The 23,218-nt window shown below is 42.7% G+C and overlaps 6 protein-coding genes across 8 annotated transcripts in view; 4 read left to right on the top strand and 2 right to left on the bottom strand.

The window, feature by feature from the left end:
• Positions 1-416: 416 nt before the first annotated feature.
• On the top strand, positions 417-5,637 carry HDA9 (histone deacetylase 9). Its single transcript, XM_078578043.1, has 14 exons — positions 417-627; positions 1,251-1,363; positions 1,463-1,580; positions 1,731-1,805; positions 1,874-2,093; positions 2,288-2,351; positions 3,075-3,167; positions 3,270-3,378; positions 3,701-3,750; positions 3,823-3,913; positions 4,032-4,102; positions 4,226-4,324; positions 4,423-4,489; positions 5,173-5,637. The coding sequence occupies exons 1-14, from the start codon at positions 591-593 to the stop codon at positions 5,259-5,261; spliced, it is 1,296 nt and encodes a 431-aa protein (XP_078434169.1). The 5' UTR covers positions 417-590; the 3' UTR covers positions 5,262-5,637.
• Positions 5,638-5,783: 146 nt separating this feature from the next.
• On the top strand, positions 5,784-10,585 carry LOC144705396 (neutral/alkaline invertase 3, chloroplastic-like). Of its 2 annotated transcripts, none has more exons than XM_078578039.1 (7): positions 5,784-6,058; positions 6,711-7,314; positions 7,747-7,912; positions 8,014-8,225; positions 8,668-9,161; positions 9,835-9,883; positions 9,991-10,585. In XM_078578039.1, the coding sequence occupies exons 2-7, from the start codon at positions 6,748-6,750 to the stop codon at positions 10,324-10,326; spliced, it is 1,824 nt and encodes a 607-aa protein (XP_078434165.1). In that variant the 5' UTR covers positions 5,784-6,058; positions 6,711-6,747; the 3' UTR covers positions 10,327-10,585. The 2 variants fall into 2 exon arrangements, with proteins under 2 accessions (XP_078434165.1, XP_078434166.1); XM_078578040.1 differs by having other exon boundaries at positions 5,784-6,132.
• Positions 10,423-11,358, bottom strand: LOC144706043 (uncharacterized). The gene is made up of 5 exons (XM_078578913.1): positions 11,134-11,358; positions 10,889-11,024; positions 10,742-10,809; positions 10,592-10,678; positions 10,423-10,503 (listed from the first exon to the last, which is right to left on the bottom strand). The coding sequence occupies exons 1-5, from the start codon at positions 11,356-11,358 to the stop codon at positions 10,423-10,425; spliced, it is 597 nt and encodes a 198-aa protein (XP_078435039.1).
• A 31-nt stretch (positions 11,359-11,389) lies between these two features.
• On the bottom strand, positions 11,390-14,317 carry LOC144705397 (Protein kinase superfamily protein). The gene is made up of 3 exons (XM_078578042.1): positions 14,137-14,317; positions 12,740-13,800; positions 11,390-12,191 (listed from the first exon to the last, which is right to left on the bottom strand). Exons 2-3 carry the CDS (start codon positions 13,381-13,383, stop codon positions 11,522-11,524), a joined length of 1,314 nt encoding a protein of 437 aa, XP_078434168.1. The 5' UTR covers positions 13,384-13,800; positions 14,137-14,317; the 3' UTR covers positions 11,390-11,521.
• Positions 14,318-14,463: 146 nt separating this feature from the next.
• The window catches only part of LOC144705701 (DNA polymerase epsilon catalytic subunit A-like), a 36,726-nt gene continuing 27,971 nt past the window's right edge, over positions 14,464-23,218 (top strand). The window contains exons 1-7 of one of the 2 annotated variants that reach the window (XM_078578472.1): positions 14,464-14,746; positions 15,849-15,914; positions 16,476-16,535; positions 16,636-16,731; positions 17,739-17,899; positions 18,250-18,338; positions 18,421-18,638. In XM_078578472.1, the coding sequence (XP_078434598.1) occupies positions 14,513-14,746; positions 15,849-15,914; positions 16,476-16,535; positions 16,636-16,731; positions 17,739-17,899; positions 18,250-18,338; positions 18,421-18,638 (924 nt within the window). In that variant the 5' untranslated portion in view covers positions 14,464-14,512. The remainder of the gene's footprint in view (positions 14,747-15,848; positions 15,915-16,475; positions 16,536-16,635; positions 16,732-17,738; positions 17,900-18,249; positions 18,339-18,420; positions 18,639-23,218) is intronic. The other variant, XM_078578471.1, reaches the window with a different exon arrangement.
• LOC144705702 (uncharacterized) lies at positions 19,196-21,053 on the top strand. Its single transcript, XM_078578473.1, has 2 exons — positions 19,196-20,568; positions 20,898-21,053. Exons 1-2 carry the CDS (start codon positions 19,506-19,508, stop codon positions 20,924-20,926), a joined length of 1,092 nt encoding a protein of 363 aa, XP_078434599.1. The 5' UTR covers positions 19,196-19,505; the 3' UTR covers positions 20,927-21,053.

Raw genomic sequence — 23,218 nt, 5'->3', positions numbered from 1 at the left:
ACTTCCTCGAGCGTCTGCGAGGTATCACTCATGTATCTTTTCTTTTCCCTAACTATGGGCGTGGACGAGTGGGATCCGAGTGTAATTGGGATATATATACTCGATCCACGCCCACAAACATTGAAAAACACTACACTTTATAAATAAAAATCCCCTGGGTGGCATCCAGGGCACGGCTGGATCGGACTACGGGCCCAACCCTAGAGTTGGACGTAGCCGGCACCGTGATTTTTGCCATTCTTAATAATAATAATAAAAAATTTAATCTGCTAAAATATCACATGGACTTGGACCATCCAAAATTGAAGGCAAGAACACATAAACATGCGAGTGTAATATTTAATTTCCGTGCCAAACAAAACTAAATATACAACATTGTTTTACAATTTTTTTCGTACGGGGAAAGTTTCTTTAGATTTCATAGGGTGAACTGTAAGCTTTCATCCCGTTCTCCGTTTCGAGATCAAGACGGACGACGGATAAAATGGATGCCGATTTCATATAGTCTGAGCGGGAGCTTTGTGTTCATTGAAGCTTCGTGTTCTCTGATCCTGTGAAGGGGATCGCGCGTCGTCCTCGGTAGTGCCGAGATGAAGAGCAAGGATCGAATCGCCTACTTCTACGATGGTATCTCTCTTTCTGTGCCCTTCTGTCTCTCGCACTTGGCCTCTCGAAGAACGCGCATGATTCTTATTTATCCCTTCTGAATCCTCTTCCAGAGCATTTTTTAGGGAATTACACGCGTCTGTGATGTTTCTTGCTTCCATTATTACGATGATACATATTCTTCATCAAGTGGTCGTTGGCGTTTCCGAAAAAGTCTTCAACTGTCGTTGGTTTTAGGAGCATTCCTGCATGGAGATTTTCAAAGTGGTCATTGGCGATGAAAATCTGGCGTCTTCTTTTGTGATTTTTTACGAGTGGAAACTTTGCCAATATATTGGGAGTGTCATGAGATGCTTTTGGAGTCCTGCCCATCTTTTTTCTTCAAATTCTTCAATGCTAATCTCGAAAAATCCCCGTCCCCATTATTTTTATCTTTCGGTTATTGAGCTGGAAATGATACCTAAGGCTAGAATAAGAGAAGGTGCATCATTTGAAGATTTTTTTTCTTCTATTCTGGTGGACTTTTTCCAATCAAAGAGCGAGGTAGATGGGGTTTCTTGAGTTTAATTGAGGACTGATTTCAGGATTGAATCGAGCTGGTTTTGTTTACCGCGTTTTCAAGATGATTCTTGTTTCTGTTGCAGGGGACGTGGGTAATGTTTACTTTGGACCGAACCATCCAATGAAGCCTCATAGGCTCTGCATGACTCACCATCTTGTTTTGTCTTACGGCCTCCACAAGAAAATGGAGATATATGTTAGTTAGATGGTGTTGTTTACTACGCTTAATGATGTTTTGATTAATGCTCATGTGCATTTAATTGAGGCCCTCGTACATTTTTTTCTACCCATGTAGCGCCCTCATAAGGCATATCCAGTGGAACTCGCCCAATTTCACTCGACAGACTATGTGGAGTTTTTGCACCGGATTACTCCAGATAAGCAACATTTATTTCCGGATGAATTGAAAAAATGTAAGAGCTTTAACATATTCAAGATTATTTGGGTTACGGTATCGGATGAACTCTTGCATCCAGATGCTGATAATTTGTTCCGTGGTTTTGTCTATTCTAAAGATTTGCTCCAATCTTCATCGTGTCAGTTCACATTTCTCAAATCTGCAGATAATGTCGGAGAAGATTGCCCCATATTTGAGAATTTGTTTGAATTTTGTCAAATTTATGCTGGTGGTACACTCGGTAAGATTTGTAAACATTCAATTACGATTATCTTGGAATTATGGGAACGAATTGATTGTTTTCTTTAGATGCTGCTCGGAGATTGAACAATGGGCTTTGTGACATCGCCATCAACTGGGCTGGTGGATTACACCATGCTAAGAAGTGTCAGGCCTCAGGCTTCTGTTACATTAATGACGTAGTTTTGGGAATTTTGGAGCTTCTTAAGTATCATGCTCGGGTTTTATATATTGACATTGATGTTCATCATGGGGATGGCGTTGAAGAAGCCTTCTATTTCACTGACAGGTAAAGCCTGTGATTTTGGCGTGTCGAGGCATATTCAAAGTATACCCATATTATATCCATACCCATATTATTTATTTTTTGATTAAATACCCATATATTTTTTTTAACGGGAACTTTACATAATATTCAAGGATCTGTATATTTTGAGTTCATCAAAATGATCTAACGAGCTGCTCTCTTCTGTTGAGTTTCAGGGTGATGACTGTTAGCTTTCACAAATATGGTGATATGTTCTTCCCTGGGACAGGAGACGTAAAGGTACATTATTTCTAGTGCTGTCACCGTGTACTTCCGTATTCAGCATAAGTAACTGCTGAAAATCAAGTCCTCAAATGCCCACGTGACATCTGAATCATATATCTACCAATAAATGAACTTATTCTTCTAAGTTAAAAAGATGAAAAGTATCGTCGGCAGAGCTGAACACCCCTATCTGCATATTAGCTAGCTATATATAAAAAATGGAAAGTGCCACGTTTCTCAGATGTTCGATCATTTATTTCAATCTGTCACGATGAATAATCTATGTATTTTATACGGGTTATGGAACCTGTTTATTATGTATAAAATATGGAGAGATTTTTAAAATATAAATATCGTTTTAAATATCTTCTGCCCAGGATTAGGATAAGAGAATTTTGTTTTCTGATTTTACTTCCGAATTCTGTATCAGAAATTTTTATTCACTAAACAATACTTTTAGATGTATTGACGTATTTTAAAAGAGTTTTTCAAATAAAGTGAGTTCTGAGACGACTTCACATGATCTCTGGAGATATATGTGCCTTCTCTATTAGTCGATTTTTTCGGGAGCGGTCATGTATTTTTTTTTTCTTCTTCTGTTTTTAAAATTTCTTTATTTTTAATATTTTAAATTTCTTATAATGATTGCATCACGACTGATCTTCCAATTTGACGTCACATTTTCATCAGATATATTCTTGAAATAAGATAAGTGTTTGATTCTCGTGGGTCTTGCAGGAAACAGGGGAAAGAGAAGGGAAACATTATGCCATAAATGTTCCTCTCAAGGATGGTATAGACGACAGTACTTTCACCCGCCTCTTTAAATCAGTAAGTTCAAACTGATGACTACCCCACGAAATGTCAATATTTTACTCTAAAAATTCCTAGCTATTGTTTTTGACAGCTTCAGAAGGACATTTTCATATGTAGATCATTGCGAAAGTGGTTGAAACGTACTTACCTGGAGCTATCGTTCTCCAGTGCGGTGCTGATTCACTTGCAAGAGATCGCTTGGGTTGCTTCAATTTGTCCATCGATGGTTCTCTTCCTTCAATTTTTTTATCTGATGTTTTGCTGCGTTGTAGATCTGCCTCAGCCTCTTCCGTCCCTTCTGCTGTAGTTTTTACTTTATTAGCAAACTATGCGATGTAAGATGGGACAAGTCCTATAAATTACCATGAGATGAAACCTATCAATGAGTCTCGAGGTTGTCAAGAATCCCAAAACGTAGAAATAATTTTAATGGGCATTTCGCTCATTACGGACTGTCCCTAAATCACAACTTTTAAATTCGTGATATGAAGTCTTCGATTTGTTTGCCAGTTTGGTGACTTCTTGTCATTTTTTTTTGCTTTTTCCAGGGCATTCCGAATGTGTAAGCTTCGTACAGAAATTTAATCTACCTCTGCTGGTATGTTTTTTTTGTGGCTTTTTTCCGGCTCTTCCGAAAAGATATTCCAGCATGTTAATTGCATTTTTGAAGGTAACCGGGGGTGGAGGATACACAAAGGAGAATGTGGCACGGTGTTGGACTGTCGAGACAGGGGTCCTTTTAGATACAGAGCTTCCCAATGGTGCATAAATATTTTTTAATTCAAAGCTGATTAAAGTTTTAATTCAACTGATGATTTCCAACGTCAGAAAGTTAGATCTGATAGTACTAAACTTGCTTATTCATTGTCTTCCCTGCAGAAATTCCAGAAAACGATTACATCAAATATTTTGGCCCAGACTACTCTTTGAGAATTCAGAGCTCGAATATGGTATGATTCATGAAAGCTTGCCTCAGATTGCACATCTTCATGTTCTTTCATAGAATTTGTAGTTGGGATGAGGTGGTTGGTAGTTACATATGTGTTTGAAACCAATCGTTGTTCTGGGATCAGGAGAACTTTAATAGCAAGTCATACATCAGTGCAATAAGGAGCCAAGTATTTGAAAACTTGCGGTGCATACAGCATGCTCCCAGCGTGCAGATGCACGAGGTACTGACTGACGGATCGAGCAGCAATTTACTTTTTGTTTTTTCATTTTTCTTGCTTTTATGCATTAATTCTGAGATCAATCTGCCTTACTGCTGCAGGTGCCTCCCGATTTTTACATCCCGGATTTTGATGAAACTGAGCAGAACCCTGATGAAAGGATGGACCGTAAGTCAGCGTTATTCTTTTAAAAGAAAAGTCAATATTAAGTTTTTACCTTCAAAAGTTTTTCTAAATCCTCATATTTTGGTTTGTCTCTTCTTTTTTTAAAAAATCTTTCATGAATTTCATGAAATTTCCAAACCTAATCTTAGTTTCATTTCTTTCAAAAAAAAATCTTAGTTTCACGTGAAGATCATTCTAAGATCTTTTATTCAAAACACTTCAGCGTTAGCTATGATATGATAATATAGTCTTCGTGTGCCATATGATATTTGATTTGATGTTTGGAATTGTATGATAAACTATGAGTCTTTGATCCCGTCAGGTTTAGATACATATGAATATCTTTGACGGGAACTGATGAAATGGTGCTCAATGATACGTGATTATGATGTTTTGTACTGTATGATTGACTAAATTTCATTCTTATGTAGAAGCTACTCATTTCCAATATCAAGGTCTGTTACTCAGGTGAATATTCAATCACGAAATGATGACACAATGAGACACGAAATAATACGATACGATTTGCTATGAATGCTGCACCTTGTTCTGATATCTCTGTTCATACTCTTTCTTCAACCATCATCCCTCTATTTAATCCAAAACTGTTCAACAAATAATAAAAAAGGGAGAGAGGGATACATCCTTTTCATGCCATCATATGACATCCCTTTCTTTCATTTCAGAGCATACTCAGGACAAGCAGATTCAACGCGATGACGAGTACTACGACGGCGACAACGACAATGGCCCCAACATGGACGACGCCTCGTGAAAAACGCCCTCTCTATCTCTATCTCTATCTCTATCTCTATCTCTATCTCTATATCTTTCTCTATTTCTATCTCTGTCTCTGTCTCTATCTATATCTCTATCTCTATCTCTGTCTCTATCTATATCTCTATCTCTATCTATATCTCTATCTCTATCTTTACCTCTATCTCTATCTTTATCTCTATTTCTATCTCCGTCTCTATCTCCATTTCTATCTCTATTTCTATCTCTATCTCCATTTCTATTTCTATTTCTATCTTTATCTCTATGTATCTCTTTCTCTCTCTATATATTTCTCTCTATCTCAATCTCCATCTCTCTTTGTAGAAGCCAAACGCTAGTTGTCATCATCGCCGTTATGTCGGCGACTTCGTATCTTTGCTGTGATTTGATGTCCGTGGGAAATAAAGAACTCGAAGGATCAAATGCAGAAGGGCACGTGGCAGGAGCACTTCCGAGGGTTCGAACGCAAAAAAGAATTTAGAGGGGGGATGTCCTAGGTGGCAGACGGTGATTGGAGGAGGCAGGTGAAGGGAGCAGAGAAAATGTAGGGTCTATCGGCTAATCCGAGAACGGATGATGATGAGAACGACGATGGGTCCGGCGTAGCGCGCCAAGTATAAGAATCGGACAAGAGATCGTTCTGGTTTTTCATTTGCGTGCGCGGGAAGGGAGAACTACCCGCTGTTCGTTCCTCCGAGGAGAGTAAGAGAGGGGCGCATCTGGAGGGGGATGAGCTGAAAAAGGCTTCCGCAACTTGTCTGTTCATCAGCCGCTGCATTTGTTGATTTTTTTCAGGTGATTTCGACTGTTCTTGTGGCCATTTTCTCCGTTACAAATCAGCCGATCAGCTCTTCGTGTTAATTTTCGCGGTTAGTTATTTATCCGCCAGCATAATTCTTTCTCTCGCGAGAGGAAACTAACTGAATAATTGTGTGTTCTTTTTTCATCCTGCTAGAATTTTCCGTATTTTAACAAATCTCTCCGTCCTCTCCGATGCGTTTTGTTTGCCATCGCCGTTGTCCTCTTCATCATCGTCTTAAATTTCTGATTCAATTATTCATCCATCCCTCAGCATAAATCTTCCGGATGCGGGAGGAAACTATCTGAATCATAGCGTATGCTTTGTCCATCATGCTCGATTTAAAAACATTGCAGCATATCTCTTCTTCCTACCTCACGCATCTTGTTTGCCATCGCCTTCGTCCTCTTCATCGTCTTCTCAATTTCTTTATCCCAAGGATTCCTGGTGAAACTATTTGAATACTATTTGATTTCACGACATTACTACTAATCTTTGCGTCCAAACTTATGCGTTTTGTTTGCCATCCCCCTCGTCCTCTTCATCGTTTGTTCGGGTGACGAGATGCTTATTTTTTTTCTTGCGTCTTCCAATTAAGTCTCTAACGACATTTCCCCATCTTCCGTTTTTCTCTTGCAATCGGAGCAGATAAAGATCGTCATCCAAGACGGCCTTCACCAGTTCGATGATGAATCTTGAAATTTCTCCGCAATTTCTCAGTGGGAATCCGCCACATGGCGTCTATTCAAGGTCATGGAGCCGCATCAACCCTAGATGGCCTTCTAGGTCTCGTGCTCATAATAGGAAGATCTGTGTGTACTGGAAAGGCGAAACTGATACTAGAAAGCGCCCAGAATTTCCCATCTGCCGATGCCAGCGCCCAGATAGGGTCGCCGACCTAAGAATAGAGTCGACGAATGGGCCCTCCTTTAGAGAAGCTGGAGAGAAAAGCTCACTCACGGAAGAAGGGGAGGAAGACTTGTTGGGTGCCGGTTCGTTCTCAAGAACCACCCAGAATAAGAATAAAGTTCAGAGCCTTGAGGATGAAGCGTGGAGGCTTTTGAAGCAATCAGTGGTTTACTATTGTGGTAATCCTATTGGGACGATTGCGGCTAATGACCCATCTGATACCAGCGTTCTCAACTATGATCAAGTCTTTATTCGTGATTTCATACCATCTGGTGTTACTTTCCTGTTAAAAGGGGAATATGATATTGTCCGCAACTTCATCCTCCACACGCTTCAGCTTCAGGTAAAAAGCACTCTCGAATCATCCTCTTTATGTAGCTGAAAGTAATAAGATTTTGAGCTAATATATAGGGAAAACTTGCATTTGACAATATTAAACCAGTGGATCTGCCCATCTACTTTATCAGTCAACTTAGTTTTTATTAATTTCTCTTATGCCTTGTGACTTGAGTACTCTTTCTTTTTTTCCGGATCATCAAATTGCGTCTAGCGCGATATCCACCACTTCAAGATCAAACTAAGAAACTCATACATCGACTTCTAAAAGACATGATCAATTTAAGGAATACGGCTCAGGAATCTGCTCATGCGTTCATTTAGTTTATGGAGACCTTGGACGGGTGTTTGAATTGATCTATCGGTGATATTGTGTTGATCATTTTTCCGGATTATAGAAGTTTGTGTTCATATTTTTTTCCAACTGAATTGACGGCAGAGTTGGGAGAAGACGGTGGACTGTCACAGTCCTGGTCAAGGCCTGATGCCAGCAAGCTTCAAAGTGCGTTCAATCTCCCTTGACGGTGATGAATCATCATCGGAAGAAGTCCTTGATCCTGACTTTGGCGAATCTGCCATTGGCAGAGTCGCGCCCGTTGACTCCGGTAGAATGCTTCTTTCTTTACTGCCTTCTCCGATCATTCATCACTCAAATAATTATTGACGTCTTGACTAATTTAGCACGTTGAAAATTATTTTATGACAGGACTGTGGTGGATCATGCTGCTAAGAGCTTATGGAAAAGTCTCAGGGGATCTCTCAGTTCAGGAGAGAATCGACGTTCAGACAGGGATCAAGATGATTCTTAAACTCTGTCTCACCGACGGTTTCGACATGTTTCCTACTCTGCTGGTCACAGATGGCTCCTGTATGATCGACCGACGCATGGGCATCCACGGCCATCCCCTGGAAATTCAGGTCGCACAAAGCTACTTTATCATCCACATTCCTTCATGAGATTTTATTATCAGGGGAAAACTGGTGATTATCCATAAAATGACCCAACATCATCATCATCATCAGAAACCTTTTCATCTTCTTATTCTTTATCATCATCATCATTGACATCAACATCATCTTTTTTATCAGTGTCATCATGATCGTCTTCTTCTTTATCATCGAGAGTATCATCTTCATTGTAATCATCATCAGCTTCTTCTTCTTTATCAACATTATCTTCTTTTTCAAAAAAAATCTTCTTCTTCCTCTTCTTCATCATCATCATCATCATCAACAACAACAACGACATCATCATCATCTTATCCCTTCGTGAGATTTTATTAAGTTCATCACAGAAAAAAATCTAGGAGGAAACTGATTTTTTTTCATCTTTTTTCCTTTTGGGTTGTGAAATAATCAGGCTCTGTTCTACTCGGCTCTACTGTGCGCCCGGGAGATGCTGGCCCCTGAAGACGGATCTGCAGATCTGATCCGAGCACTGAACAACCGGCTGATTGCGTTATCATTCCACATAAGGGAGTACTACTGGGTTGACATGAAGAAGCTGAACGAGATTTACCGGTATAAGACGGAGGAGTACTCATATGACGCCATCAACAAATTCAACATTTACCCGGATCAGATCTCGCCGTGGCTGATGGACTGGATGCCCAACAATGGCGGCTACTTGATTGGAAACCTGCAGCCGGCCCACATGGACTTCCGCTTCTTCTCTCTCGGTAATCTCTGGTCTGTCGTGTCTAATCTGGCCACGCCTGCACAGTCTCACGCCATCTTGGACCTCATCGATGCAAAGTGGGCTGACTTGGTGGGGGACATGCCCTTCAAGATATGCTACCCTGCTCTTGATGGCCAGGAATGGGCCATCATCACCGGCAGTGACCCAAAAAACACGTGACCGTCTGAACCCATTGCTATCATCAGCATCATCATCGTCATCATTTTCTTCACCATTTGATCTCATCGTCATCGTCATCTTCTTCATGATCTGACCCTATCATCATGATCATCGTCCTCTTCATTCTTCATCATCTTCATCATTCTGCATATTATTCATCATCATTATCTGATTGCAATACTGGGTTCTTCCTGCATCATCATCGTGATCCTTTCTTAAAAAAACATCATCATGATCATCATCAATATCTCTTCTTCTTTGTCATCATCATTATCTTCTTCTTCATCGTCATAATCATCGTCATCTTTATCTTCTTCACGATTTGACTCCACGGTCATCAACTTCCACCATTGTCATGGTCGTCATCATCTGATCATTTCATCAATCTTCACCACCATCTGAGCCCTTCATTGTCATGATCATGATCATCAATCTTCCTCACCGTCTGACCATTTCATCATTATGATCATGATCATCATCTTCTTTGTCATCTGGGTAGGGTCACCAATTTTGGGTGATCTTTCTTCAAAAAAAAATCTTCTTGGCCACCTGACCCCATCATCATTATGATTATCTTCTCCTTCATCCGACCCCATCATCATGTTTATATAGTCATCATCATCATCATCATCTTCTTGGCGTTCGTTTGACATGAGGTTCTGATTTCAGGCCCTGGTCATATCACAACGGAGGCTCTTGGCCGACGCTGCTCTGGCAGGTGAGAGTGCCATTATCATCATCATCATCATCATCAGCTCGACTTGTTTGATCCCTATTCTTCAGAACAAGAGACTGAAGAAAACTGAACCTTCTTGCTGGGTGTAGCTGACGGTGGCGTGCATAAAGATGGGCCGAGGGGACATGGCGGCGAGGGCAGTGGAGGTGGCGGAGCAGAGGATAGCCCAGGACAAGTGGCCCGAGTACTACGACACGAAGCGGGGTCGCTTCATAGGCAAGCAGGCCCGCTTCTACCAGACCTGGTCCATCGCCGGCTACCTGGCAGCCAAGCTGCTCCTTGCCAACCCCACCGCCGCCACCATGTTCGTCGTCCACGAGGACGCCGAGCTGCTCAACGCCATGAACAACGTCCGCCTCACCCCCAGCCCCCGCAGGAAGCGTGGCTCCTCCAAGCCCCCCCAGAAGACCAGCTACATCGTCTGAGAAACTCTCCAATTCAACCGAGTCCCCACATTCCATATGATCCAAATCGACCTATGGTTTCAATGATTGATCGATCACACCCTATCAAGTATAGATTCAGCTCCTCTTCACCCATAAATTCTTGTTGATTATGTCATCAAGCAAGCCGCGGCAGGCGTCTTCCAGCAAGTCCAGCACCTGGGATTGTAACATACTCATGTACATAACCCGTTATTTGAAATTCAGGTAAAATTGAAGATGAGAAGAACTTTGTGATTAATCTGACCTTTTCAAATCCTTGCCGTCCACCGTAATAGGGGTCGGGGACCTCTGTTTCCTGGTGATTCCGGCAGTAGGAGCACATCAGTATAACCTGAAATGAAGAACAGATAAACCCCAATCGTTGAACTTTTCATATGTTACATACAACTGATACCTTCTCTTGGGCGTTCGCGGGGAACTCTTCTCTGGTTCTCCACCTCTGGAGCGCTGACAGTATGTCCGCTGCGAAGAACAAAACAAATTCGTTAGTCGGTATTCTCTCCGACGCAAAGAAGAAAGCCAACGATTGTCGTATTGAGACCTTTGTTCTGGAAGTCCATGGCCAGAATAAGATCAAAGTCCCTGAAATCCGACGGACGGATTGGCCGCGAGAGTGAAGTGATCTCGATCCCCCTCCTCTTCGACGCGGATCGCATCCTCGAATCCGCCATATTCCCCTTCCGCCCGATCGATCGACCAAAGAAAAACCAGGAATTTCAGCAGCCAGCCAATCCTCGGTCCAGAGCGGACGACCGGCTTCGGAAATCCATCGAAGAATCAAAATACCTCGTGCATGCCGATGGTGCCGGCGGAATCGATGTTGAAGCGCGATTGAAAGCCTTTGCTGACGACTAGATCCGTGAACACCGCCTCCGCCGCGGGGCTCCGGCAGATGTTCCCTAACCAAAAATCGCAGGTAAGAATCACACCGCGAACGAGGCTACAAAGGCCGAGAGACTCACCGAGGCAGACGAAGAGAACGCCGAAAGGTCTGGAAGACGCCATCTCCATGTCCACCACGGAACAGCGTCTCACAGCGAAGACCAACCGCTGAATAAAAGGATTTAACCTTTTGCGAGAAAACCCCTCAATTTTCAGAAGTTCGAGGAAAGGCACGGTATGGTAAAGAATTGATTCTCGGTGGGTCCATAAATAGATGTGTTTTTGGGCGGGATCAGAAGAATTCGAATTGGAGATCTCGGTCGGGGGGAGCTCGCCGCACCGGCGGAGGGGCGGAGCGGATGAGAGCCCAATTGAGGCCTCGGAAGAAGCCATGGCGCTTGATCTCAGCGGCGCCGCGCGCGCGGCCGAGCCGCCGGGCCGGATCTTTGGCTAGCAGGGCTCGGACCAGGTCCCTGGCCTGGTCCGTCACGGCAGGGACCGGGGGAAAGTACAGCTCCTTGAAGACTATGTTCGCCAGCGTCTCTTCCTCCGTCTCCCCCTTGAACGGCGTCCTGCCGTAGAGCAGCTCATACAGGAAGATCCCCACCGTCCACCAGTCCACGGTGCTGCCGTGGCTCTCCCCCTTCACAATCTCCGGCGCCAGATACTCGTGCGTCCCCACGAACGACTCGGATCGCGCCGCTGCCGGCTCTGCCACCATCATCACCGTCGATCCTGGATCGCGGGAGGCCGCCAGGCAGGGGATCGCGCAGGAAGCTTGATCCGACGGCGGGGATCTGAGCAGCACCGGCGAGGCCGCGCAGCGGAGAGAGAGGTCGAAGTCGGAGAGCATGATGTGGCCGTCTTCCCGGACCAGCACGTTCTCCGGCTTCAGGTCCCGGTATATCACGCCCAGCATGTGCAGGTACTCCAAAGCCAGAAGAACCTCCGCTGCATAGAATCTACAGAAAATTGAGCAGAAATCTTACATAATTTTTTCTTATACTGTATAATTTAGGATGACTGAATTTCTGAATTTCTTCTTTCGTCGAGTCATGGCCTGGTCCGTCCCGAAACCCGTCTCGTTGAAAAGGTTTCTGGACGGGATGTGGACAAAAATACATGTGACGGTTTAGATGAATCTCTAAAAATTGGGACGCGTGATCTTCATGCCGTCCTGTATCCCCTTCCTGGACGATCATTATGTTTAAGATAGATTTAGCTTCCGCACTTGACTGAAATGTCTGACTCCCATAATTAACTTAATTTTATCGTGTTAATACAAAGATATAGTTCTTCCACTCATATTGTGGCACCGGAATCCATCATTGGGTAAACAATCATTTGGTTATGTCATTTTGGGTTTTGCTCTAACCAAAGCTGTTGCATCGTTTGCCCCCATGATGGCGTTTCTGATCTCATTGGCCTTCTAATTCTAATAGAATGCATATTACTGAATAGTAATAAGAAATTCAAACTCAACATGATCTTGCCAGAGTTTCCTTCTCACCTGGCCGCTGGCTCTGGGAAGCTTCTCAGAGGCTGCCTCTGCCGGAGAACATGGAGGTCCCCTCCTGGGCAGTACTCCATGACCAGGCAGGAGAGATTATCCGAGGTGAAGTGCGCATACAAGGTGGGGAGGAATGGATGGTCAAGAATTTTCAGGATCTCCCTCTCCGTCTTCGCCCTGGCCATTTTCCTTCTGCTGGAGAGGAAGTCGATGTCCATGACCTTGAGGGCGAAGAAGCAACCCGAGCCGAGCAGCCGGGCAAGGTACACTGTTCCGATGTCTCCGCAGCCGAGTCGCTTGAGCAGCTTGAAATTGCTCAGCCCCACGCATCCCTGGCTCGTCTCCAGCCGCCGGATCGCCGCCCATCGCTCGTCCCTGCATGTGTGGGGCTTGCTGTGATGCTCTCTTGGGAAGCTCTGGTTGCTGTCATCACTTAAGCTGTTGTTCAAGAGACCACTTCCCTCATCTGCAAGAGATTTCTGATCCTGACTGATGATGCCTGCGTACAGGCGTTTGATTGTTGAGGCCTCTGAATTGTCGGACAAGCTAGTGGGCCTTGACAGACGCTTCATGGTGGCGGCGTCTGACGCGTGTGAAATGCATGATCTTCTCAGAGCCTGCTTAAGTGTTTCAGGTTTGTTCATCCTCTGAGCATATTTCTTCCTAGATGATTGATGATCAAGAACTTGGATGAGTTGGGAGTGTTCATCTCCAGTTCTTCCCCTGCCATCACCAGCCTTTTCTTCGGGGTGTTGATTACTGGCCCTGTGAATCAGAATTAACTCATTGGTTGCGTTTGTGATCTCAGAAATTCCGGTGGATGAACGCGTCTCTCTCTCTGGCTGTCTTCACTGCACAGTCATTCAATCTCGGATGGGGCGATGTGCTGGTGAGAACTGCTGAGGCATTTGTTGCGAGCTCCAGCAGGCAGGAAATTGAATAACACATAATCAAGACAAATGTAGCAGGAATTCTGATGATGATGTTATAAAAAATTCAGCTGCCTTTTGTCATTTGATGTCCATTTTAAACTTTCAATTCCAAAAACATAACCCATTGAACTGCAAAGAAGAGAATCGCCGTCAGTAGATGAGCAGAAAAGACCGACAATAAGATAAGAATTGCATGACAAGAAGTTTGAAGATGATTTGCGTCTCGTCGTATCAGATTGACAAAAAACGAGACGGTTGATCCGCAAAAAAAAAATCGGCAGAATTTCACGGCATTGTAAACGAAGATTGATTCCAAATCAGCGAATGAATGCACCGGAGATATTCAAAGAGACTAGATCAGCGGTTCTAAAGGCCAAATTACGGACACAACCTGCATCAAAATCCTGGCGCAAAACGTGATCCGGAAAACGAAAAGCGGGGGGAGACCGATTGAATCGATCTTACCGGAATTTCCCGAAACCTGGGGAATGCGAATGCGCCGGCGGCGAATCGACTGGATCTGCGATAAGACGATCCTCAGGCACTCTAGGTGTGGATTGAGACCCCCGCCTAGGCCAGATCGCGCCGAAGCCTCCCCATGTGAAGAATGCGACGTCGGTGGAATCGCCGCGACAGCCTCACTCTCCATCGCACTGACAATTGACAACGAAGGGTCAAACGCTCTCTCCTTTAAAAATAAAATCTGTGAAATAGAAAGTTAGTTTTTTTCACCAATCAAAAAACCGGGGCTTGTTATGTAATTATGAATTTTCTTGGGCTTTTGTAGAAAATTGTATTGGAAAAGCGCGGGAAACGGCTACCGGCGCCCAGGAGATATAAAATGCGGGATCTCTCCTGGACTGAGATTTTGAGATCGACGGATTCCAAGTTGGGGGGAGTTTCTTGCCGTGGAATGGGGAAGGGGGATGGGAAGCGATGGGAGAAGAGCAATCCCAGTAATGCATCCTTTCAGAAGCTTCGGCTCACGAAGGAAGAAGAGCTCGAGACCAAATTAGGTTTCGATCTTTTCACAGAAGGCGAGAAGAGACTGGGATGGTTGCTCACTCTTTCTCCGGTCAGCTTACATTCCTTTTGCTTTAAATCAGCGAAATCATATTTACTGCTCTTTTTTAACTTTTTCTCTCGTTTTTATCTTTTCAAATGATGCATATCCCAGTCGAAATTGATTGTATTGTTGATGAATCTGCAAATTGACATCTGATGAGGAATTTGACACGTTCTGAAAGAGCGGATGAAAAAAAAAATGCCTAGATTCAGAATGTACGGTTAAACGCGCTCTTTTTGCCTTTTGTCGCTTTGCCTATGTATCTATTTGTCGATGAGGCCTTGGTGATTAGCCCGCCTCCATAGCAGTGATGTTATTGGTTCAGACATTTGTGCACTTAATCTCTCTGAAGAAGGATTCATTTTCATGTTTAAGTATTTCTTTTTCCCATGCCGGATTCAAGTACCCTTGATGTGTTTGAACCGGCTGCCAATCAGCTTCGCAGCTTTCCTGCCCATTTCCCGCTTATTCTAGCATCTGACTTTCGATTGCCCGCTTAGTCGCTACGTCCAAACACTATTCTTTATGTGGAGCTGGGGTGTCAAGGTGACTGACAATTTTTGTGGTCAACGAATGAGCTCTTCCAATTGATAGGTGCTCTATTTCTCCATGGATGTGTCTACGAGAACCGTTATCTCGGAAACTTTTCAATTTTGTCAACTATTCACCATTGTGTTTGCTGTTTATAAAGAGATTCTCATCCTATATTTCATGTCAATGTAATGAAATGACATACAATGATCGATAATGATCACAAAAGAACGAAAACATGAAATATATGAAAAGCATTTTATAAGCATCAGACGCAATAATTGTGAACTAGTTGAAAATTTTGATATGTTTCATTGTCGCATGTCATAATAAATTGAGACACAGCTATTGCTTTCATATTAGCTGATTTTAGAGACTACTCATACCTGAATGTGCATTTTCTTAATAACTTCACTAAATTATTGCGGTTATGATGTCTTTGAGGCGAGTCTGCTGTTTCAGAGTTTCTCATTGCTTTTATTGAATTTGACATTTTTAATAACTCAGCATCTTTATGTTGATATCATAAATTAGATTAATTTTACTCACCCTCACAGGATTTTTTTCTTTTAATGTGCAGTCTTCCCTCGAGCATCAGGAAACCAACAAGCTATACAGCTGTGTGGATCTTTATTTTGTCTGTCAGGTGAATATTATCCGACTATATCCGTCCGTCCGGTCTGGATGTATACCGGATATTATCGTCCCATTCCTTTCATGTGAGAATTATTTTGGAAAGGAACGCTGTCCCTGATATTTTTTCGGATTTTAGTTTGAATGTCAACAAGCGAAACCTAATACATAACACGGGAGAGATAAATTACCTATTCAATGATTCATTGAAAGGCTAAGTTATCAGATAATCAGATTATAGAAAATTGATCATAACAACTGATTAGATGCATGGACCTAAATTGCATTGAACGGAAAATTTTAACAATTCCTGCGAATTCAGTGCGTCTTGAATCTATAAAAAATAGCCTGGAAAACACTGGTCAAGGTATTTGTTCATGTGAATGAAGAGTGGCCGACATAAAGACATCATTGAAAAGAAAAACTTGATTTTATCATCATCTCATTCCCTGCAAGCGGGAACAAGAGATAAGATGGGATGAAGATGAGGCAGAACAAGACTACAAAGAAACTCAGAGACTCAAATTGATTCATATGCCTTACCTACTTCTTGTCGCAATTTCTTGTTCTGCAGGATGGAAGCACGTTCAAATGCAAATACAAATTTTCTCCTTATTTTTATGCTGCAACGAAGGTATTTGCCCTATATACTCGCGGAACAGAATTTCAAAATGCATTATATAACACGCTATGAGAAAATAGCTGTATTTGGGGTCACTACTACATTTATGCAGGAAAATATGGAGCGTGATGTTGAAGGATATCTTAGGAGAAGATACGAAGGACAGATTGGTGAAATTTCGTTGGTGGACAAAGAGGACTTGGATTTAGTATGTCACCAACTTTTTAAGCTTGTCTATATTCCTTTCCAGATCAAAGTCATCAAGGACATGTTTGAAGTCTCATGCCCCAGCACTTATAATCTTTCATTCAACTTAACTTGAAACTCTTTTACTATTAAAGGTTTTGCGATCCCGCCATTGTCTAACAGGGATGATACGTTTTGTGCGACAGAATAGAATTTGTCTTAGATAAATGAATGATGGACCTAATACGATGAAATATGTAGGGACGCAAACCTTCAGAGATCATAAAAATCTTCAATGTTTTGCATGCCAGACCATATTCGTGCACAGCAAATGTTGATGCCAGAGCAGTAAAGATGTTTCTTTTACAGTTGTAATGAATGAAATTGGGTGCCGTCTTCTTATGCCTTTGGTGAAATACTAATAAGAACCTTCCAAGAACTTATCTGAGACTGAAGAAGTGGACGAGAGCCACACTTGCGCATGCGGATTCGAATAAAGAGGATGGTGAGGGAAGAGGTGGCAATAAATAAAAGGCCAACCCCTATAAGAAAGGCAGTCATATTGTTTTGTAAATCGTGAATCGCAGGAGCGGTTGGCCAGCAGTGGGAGATTCACTCGGACTGGATGGGCTGAGCCAACCCGCTAGCTCTATCTCTCTTACCTCTTTCCCTCTGCTATCCCTATTTCATCACACCTCATACTCTTGCTCCTGCTTCTCATAATCTTGTTCTCAACACCTAAGTCAGTTTGTGGAGATTCTGTTGACTGAAATTTTAGTCAGAATTGCCGATTGATTCATCAAGTCGATTTGGAATCCTTTCAAAACTGACTGCATAATTATGATAATTTGTCTCTCCACTGCATTGGCATCTTGAGATTGCTCGAATAATTTGTTTCTCATTTTATTCGCTGAAAAATCATGATTTGTGAGATATTGTCTAAGTACTTCTATGTTACCCATGTATTTAGCTTTAATTATCTGCCAATGTTTCTTACCCTTGACCACAATTCAATGATGTATGTGGCAGAGAAATCATCTTGCTGGTTTGCAGAAGACTTACTTGAAGATTCAGTTTGATACCGTTCAGCAGCTGATGCGTGTGAAGAGTGATCTGATGCATATTGTTGAAAGGAATCGGGTAAAGGCTGACGCCGCAGAAGCTTATGAATCGATATTTAGTGGTAAAAGGTACTCGGAAATTGTCAATGCTGCCATTTTCTGTTAGCTTTCCACTTTACCATAAGTCTATTAGCTTGTCGCCTGGGTGACTATGATGGGCATTTCAGATAAAGAACATTAGTTTTGGCTATGAATATAGCCCTAGTTCTTCACCGATAACTTAAAAATATAGCCGTGGCCCAAGTCGGCTGTTGCTTTCGTGTGGAATTTTTTGAAGTCTGTTAAGAAAAAAATGTTTTAAGAAAAAAAGTATCTTTAAATTATATTTGGCTGATAGTTTCCTGATTGTGATTTTCATCACTCGATTTTTCTTCAGTGTGACGTTTTGATGCTTACTGACTCATGCATACATTATTCAGGACGGAAAGGCCTCAAGACTTTATAGACTGCATTGTTGATCTCCGAGAATATGATGTTCCGTACCATGTTCGATTTGCCATAGACAACGGTGAGTGCTTCCTTTTTTAAAATAGTGATAATATAGTTCTCCTTAACACTTTTTCTATATTGTTCTGTTTTGTGTTCATCAGATGTGAGATGTGGACAGTGGTATGACGTTTGTGTTTCTGGCACTGATGTCGTAATGGAAAAGAGAACTGATCTTCTCCAACGCGCTGAAGTTCATGTTTGTGCATTTGATATTGAGACAACAAAGCTTCCGCTTAAGTTTCCAGAGGCTGAATATGACCAAGTTATGATGATTTCGTACATGATTGACGGACGGGGCTTCTTGATTATCAATCGGGAGGTGATTATCTGTATATTTCTTATTTATCGTGAAGAAAATTCGTTTAATTTATTCAACTGTGGTTTTTACTCTTTTAGTTTGAAAAATAAAGCTAGGCTTTGCTCTCTGTTAGTCCGGCCCATCTCCAAAGGGCCCATTAAGAAATGACCGTTGGGCTCCTACGGTCATCTTCTCTTGTTTACAAGACTATAAAGTCTCGATCGCCCTTGTTGTAATTTCAACTCTTTTCGTGTGAATATATTTTGTCTATTTTTCCTACAATTATTCTCTCTCTCGATAAATCTCCTGGTGCATTCTTCCGGATTCTCATGGTATCAGAGCAAGAACGGCATTTTGGGCATTCGGCGAAAGAAACACTTCCCTGCAGAAAGTCTCCTCCAGCGAAGTCTTTTTGAAACGGCAAAACCACCCTCGGGCGAGAACGGCACTGCGGCGGAAAATACCCCGATTTTTGCCGGCACTACGGCGGAAAGTCTCCTCCGTCGACTCTTGTTTACATCGTCGGGTTTCGACATTCGTCTTCCACGACGATTCCGGTCGAAAAGTCGTCGGCGGAAATAGCTCGATTTTTGGACTTGCGGCCGTTGTCGGCGGTTTTTTCCCGGCGATTCTCTGGCCACGAGCCGTTGCTGATTCGCCCCCCCTCGATGAGATTATTCATTGGGCGAACTGTTTTTTCTTCAAGAAGGGATTACTCATTGAGCCGTATTCATTCGGTGAACTGTTTTTCTTCAAAAGGAAAGAACAGGTTGGGGCCATATTCATTCGGCAAGACTCGATTCGGCGAGATAGTTATTTGGCGCATAATCACCGACAGCTCAGGTTGGTAATCTTCTTCCCATCTCCTTTATCAGTTATAAAAGCTCTATGGGTGGTAAATCCCGATCGAAAATGTTGGAAAAGGAATTTGAAACATCAACCTCTAAAGAGGCTGATACTACAATCCAGAACAGGTTGATCTTACCCGATCTGGATATGAAATACAACGGAGTTAATGGGCAAAAATGGGTTACTCTCGCTCAACGATCCCTTAAAGCTGCATATTTGGGCAAACATCTGACAGAAGATGCCCCTTCAGAGGATGATCCAAAATTATATATCTGGGAGTCAGAAGAAGCGTTGATTGTCAACTGGATGATACGAAACATGGAAGAAGAACAAAGAGACGATTACCTACTTGTGGACTGTGTTCGAGATTTATGGGAGGAGATTAATAAATCTTGTGCAGAAACCCATAGTGACTTTCGTGTCTTCGATCTCCGGGAACAAGAGAGAACACTGAAGCAAGGCAGTATGTCTATATCTTCATATTCGGCAAAGCTCAAAGCTATCTGGAGGGAGCTGGATCTCCTATGGCCCACGGGAGATAAAAATTCACCATCCTATCTCCGAGAAGTAAAATTCAGAACGCTTACCTTTCTGATGGGTTTAAATCCAGAATATGAAAATTTACGGAGTCAACTACTACATCGGGAACGATTTCCGACACTGGCAGAAGCTATCTCCGAACTACAAGGGGCAGAGCGACGAAGAAAATTGATATGCAAGGATGAAGAGTCTACCACTCTGCCCTCGGTAGCTCACCTAGCTAAAAAGGGTGAACCACAGAATCATTCAAGCTCTACAGCATCTACTACACAGGCTCCTAAAGCAAATTCAAAAGAAGGTAATCCTCCAGACCAACTCGTTTGCAGCTACTGCAGGAAGGAAGGCCACGTGAAGAAAGACTGCAGAAAATTGGCTTGGAGGGAGGAGCAGATCCGGAAAGGTCTTTGGGTGCCCCGAGACCAGAAAAAGGCCTATGTCGCAAGTGAAGGGGGAGACCCCTCCACCAAGAAGAGTAATGACAGGGGCGAAATTCAAAAAATCATTCAATCCGAAATGAATAAAATCCTGCAGAAGATTAGCTCCACATCATTGGCCAGATCAGGTAAGCATCTTGCGTTTACTACCCACAATCATACTAGTTCCATGGCATCATCTTGTATTTTGGATTCAGGGGCGACAGATCACATGTCACCCCAAAAATCCCTGTTTAAATCATATGAACTGGTTTCTAGTGATCATAAAGTTTTTACTGCTAATGGTGGGGTTTTAAAAGTAGAAGGAAGAGGGACCGTTTTTATTAAGGGAATGCAACTAAAGGATGTTTTACACGTACCTGAATTGAAAGCACATTTACTTTCTCTAACACAGTTGGTTGTTGATACTGATTTGAAATTTATCCTCGATGCCGATTCCTGTTTCTTGTGCATAAAGGACACCGGGAAGAAGATTTCATCTGTTAGACGGGAAGGAGGACTCCTCCTACTAGACGGATTGGAGGAGGATAATCATCAAAAAATGGCTTACAACACCCAAAGTGAAGAGCGGGTCATCCTTCTTCATCGAAGACTAGGGCACCCCTCATTCTATCTTTTGAAACATGTATATCCCAACTTGTTTAAGGGAATTTGTGTCGACAATCTGCTTTGTGAGTCTTGTCAATTTGCTATACACAAAAGAACTAGTTTTCCTCTTTCAAATCATCGATCTTCCGCTGCATTTGAATGTGTTCATAGTGATGTATGGGGACCGTGTTCCACCACAGGCCTCTTTCATCACCGGTGGTCCATCGTATTCGTAGATGATTTTACTAGATATACCTGGGTATATCTACTGAAATCAAAAGCTGAAGTTCCATCAATCATTACCCTTTTTTGCGAAATGATTAACACACAGTTCAACAGAAAGGTCAAGATACTAAGGACATATCTAGGTGATAAGGGAATTGTGCATCAATCTTCTTGTGTCAACACTCCTCAGCAGAATGGCCTTGCGGAGAGGAAAATTGGTCACATTATGTCCACAATCAGAGCCCTTCTCTTCCAAGGAAACTGCCCCAAACAATATTGGAGTGAAGCCGTCGCCGCAGCCACACACCTTATAAACCGCACTGCGTCCAAAACTTTAAATTTCTCTGCTCCTATTGATCTTATGTCTTCAGAATTCCCACATTTATGTTTAAAGACTAATTTGCCAGCCAAGATATTTGGTTGTATTGTATATGTACACGCTCACCATGCAGGAAAGTTAGATCCCAGGGCCCTCAAGTGTTTATTCCTGGGGTATTCATCTACTCAAAAAGGTTACAGATGTTATCATCCCAGCTCAAGACGCATCTACACTACAGCAGACGCTTCCTTTGACGAGGGAAAGATGTTTTATGACTCAGCAAGCAGGTCAGATGGAAACCTCGACTCTGAGGTGCCGGTGAGCGACAATGAACATCCGGCAATCTCTGCACCACCCCACATTGGTCAACCACCTGCTGCAGATCCGATTCTCCGCCCAATTTCGGAGGAAAAGCAACCTGATATCTCAGAGCATATTCCAAGTAACGATGCAACAGTGTGTGAAGATACTCCTAGCAACCACGGCTGGTCTATTGCCGTTAGCAAGGGTGTCCGAGCATGCGCACAAACAAAGCGGTATCCAGTTGGAAATTATGTGTCATATACCCAGATTTCTCCGGAGTATAATAGAATAATTCAAGCCTTATTGACCGTGTCGGTTCCAAAATCAGTTGAAGAATCCATGTCGTCTATTGAATGGAAGAAAGCTATGGATGAGGAAATGGGAGCACTTAAAAAAAATCGTACGTGGGACATGGGTCCTCTACCTGCTGGAAAAAAGGTGGTTGGCAGTCGATGGGTTTTTTCTATTAAATACCATTCTGATGGCTCAATTGCAAGATATATGGCTCGCTTAGTTGCATAAGGATACAGTCAGTCGTATGGTATTGATTATAATGAGACTTTTGCTCCGGTGGCAAAGTTGAATACAATTTGAGTCTTAATCGCTTTGGCAGCATTATTTGATTGGAAGTTGTTCCAATATGATGTCAAAAATGCTTTTTTACACGGGGAATTGGAAGAGGTGTACATGTCACCACCTCCAGGCTATTCTTTGAGTCGCAATTCAGGCGATGTATGTCACCTCAAGAAGTCCTTATATGGTCTCAAGCAGTCCCCTCGCGCCTGGTTTGGAAAATTTTCTCAAACCATGCTGTCTGCCGGGTTTTTTCAGAGTGAAGGAGACCACACGTTATTCATCAAGCCTAGTCCCCAAGGGAAAATCGAGATTCCTATTGTATACGTTGATGATATTATAATCACGGGGAATGATGTGGACGCAATTCAGAGTCTTGAAGAACATCTTACCAGCTCCTTTGATATTAAAGCACTTGGTCTTCTTACCTACTTCTTGGGCATTGAGGTGGCGTATTCTAAAACTGGAATCATATTGTCACAGCACAAGTATATTCTCGATCTATTGAGGTAAACAGGTAAATTGGACTGTCGTCCAGCAGCTACTCCGGTTGACATCAATGTCAAGCTAAAGGCTGAACAGCGTGACAAAGATGCCCCGGTGAACAAGACGTCTTTTCAGAGACTTATTGGAAGATTGTTATATCTCAACCATACTCGACGGGATATCGCATTTGCTGTTAACTCACCGAGTCAGTTTATGAGTGACCCCCAGGAGTCACATCAAGGAGCAGCAGATCGCATTCTCGCTTATCTTAAAGGCTCTATTGG

The sequence above is a fragment of the Wolffia australiana genome, chromosome 7 (assembly GCF_029677425.1).
Source record: "Wolffia australiana isolate 7733 chromosome 7, ASM2967742v1".
Classification (NCBI taxonomy): Eukaryota; Viridiplantae; Streptophyta; class Magnoliopsida; order Alismatales; family Araceae; genus Wolffia; species Wolffia australiana.
This window is presented reverse-complemented; position numbering and strand designations above follow the sequence as displayed.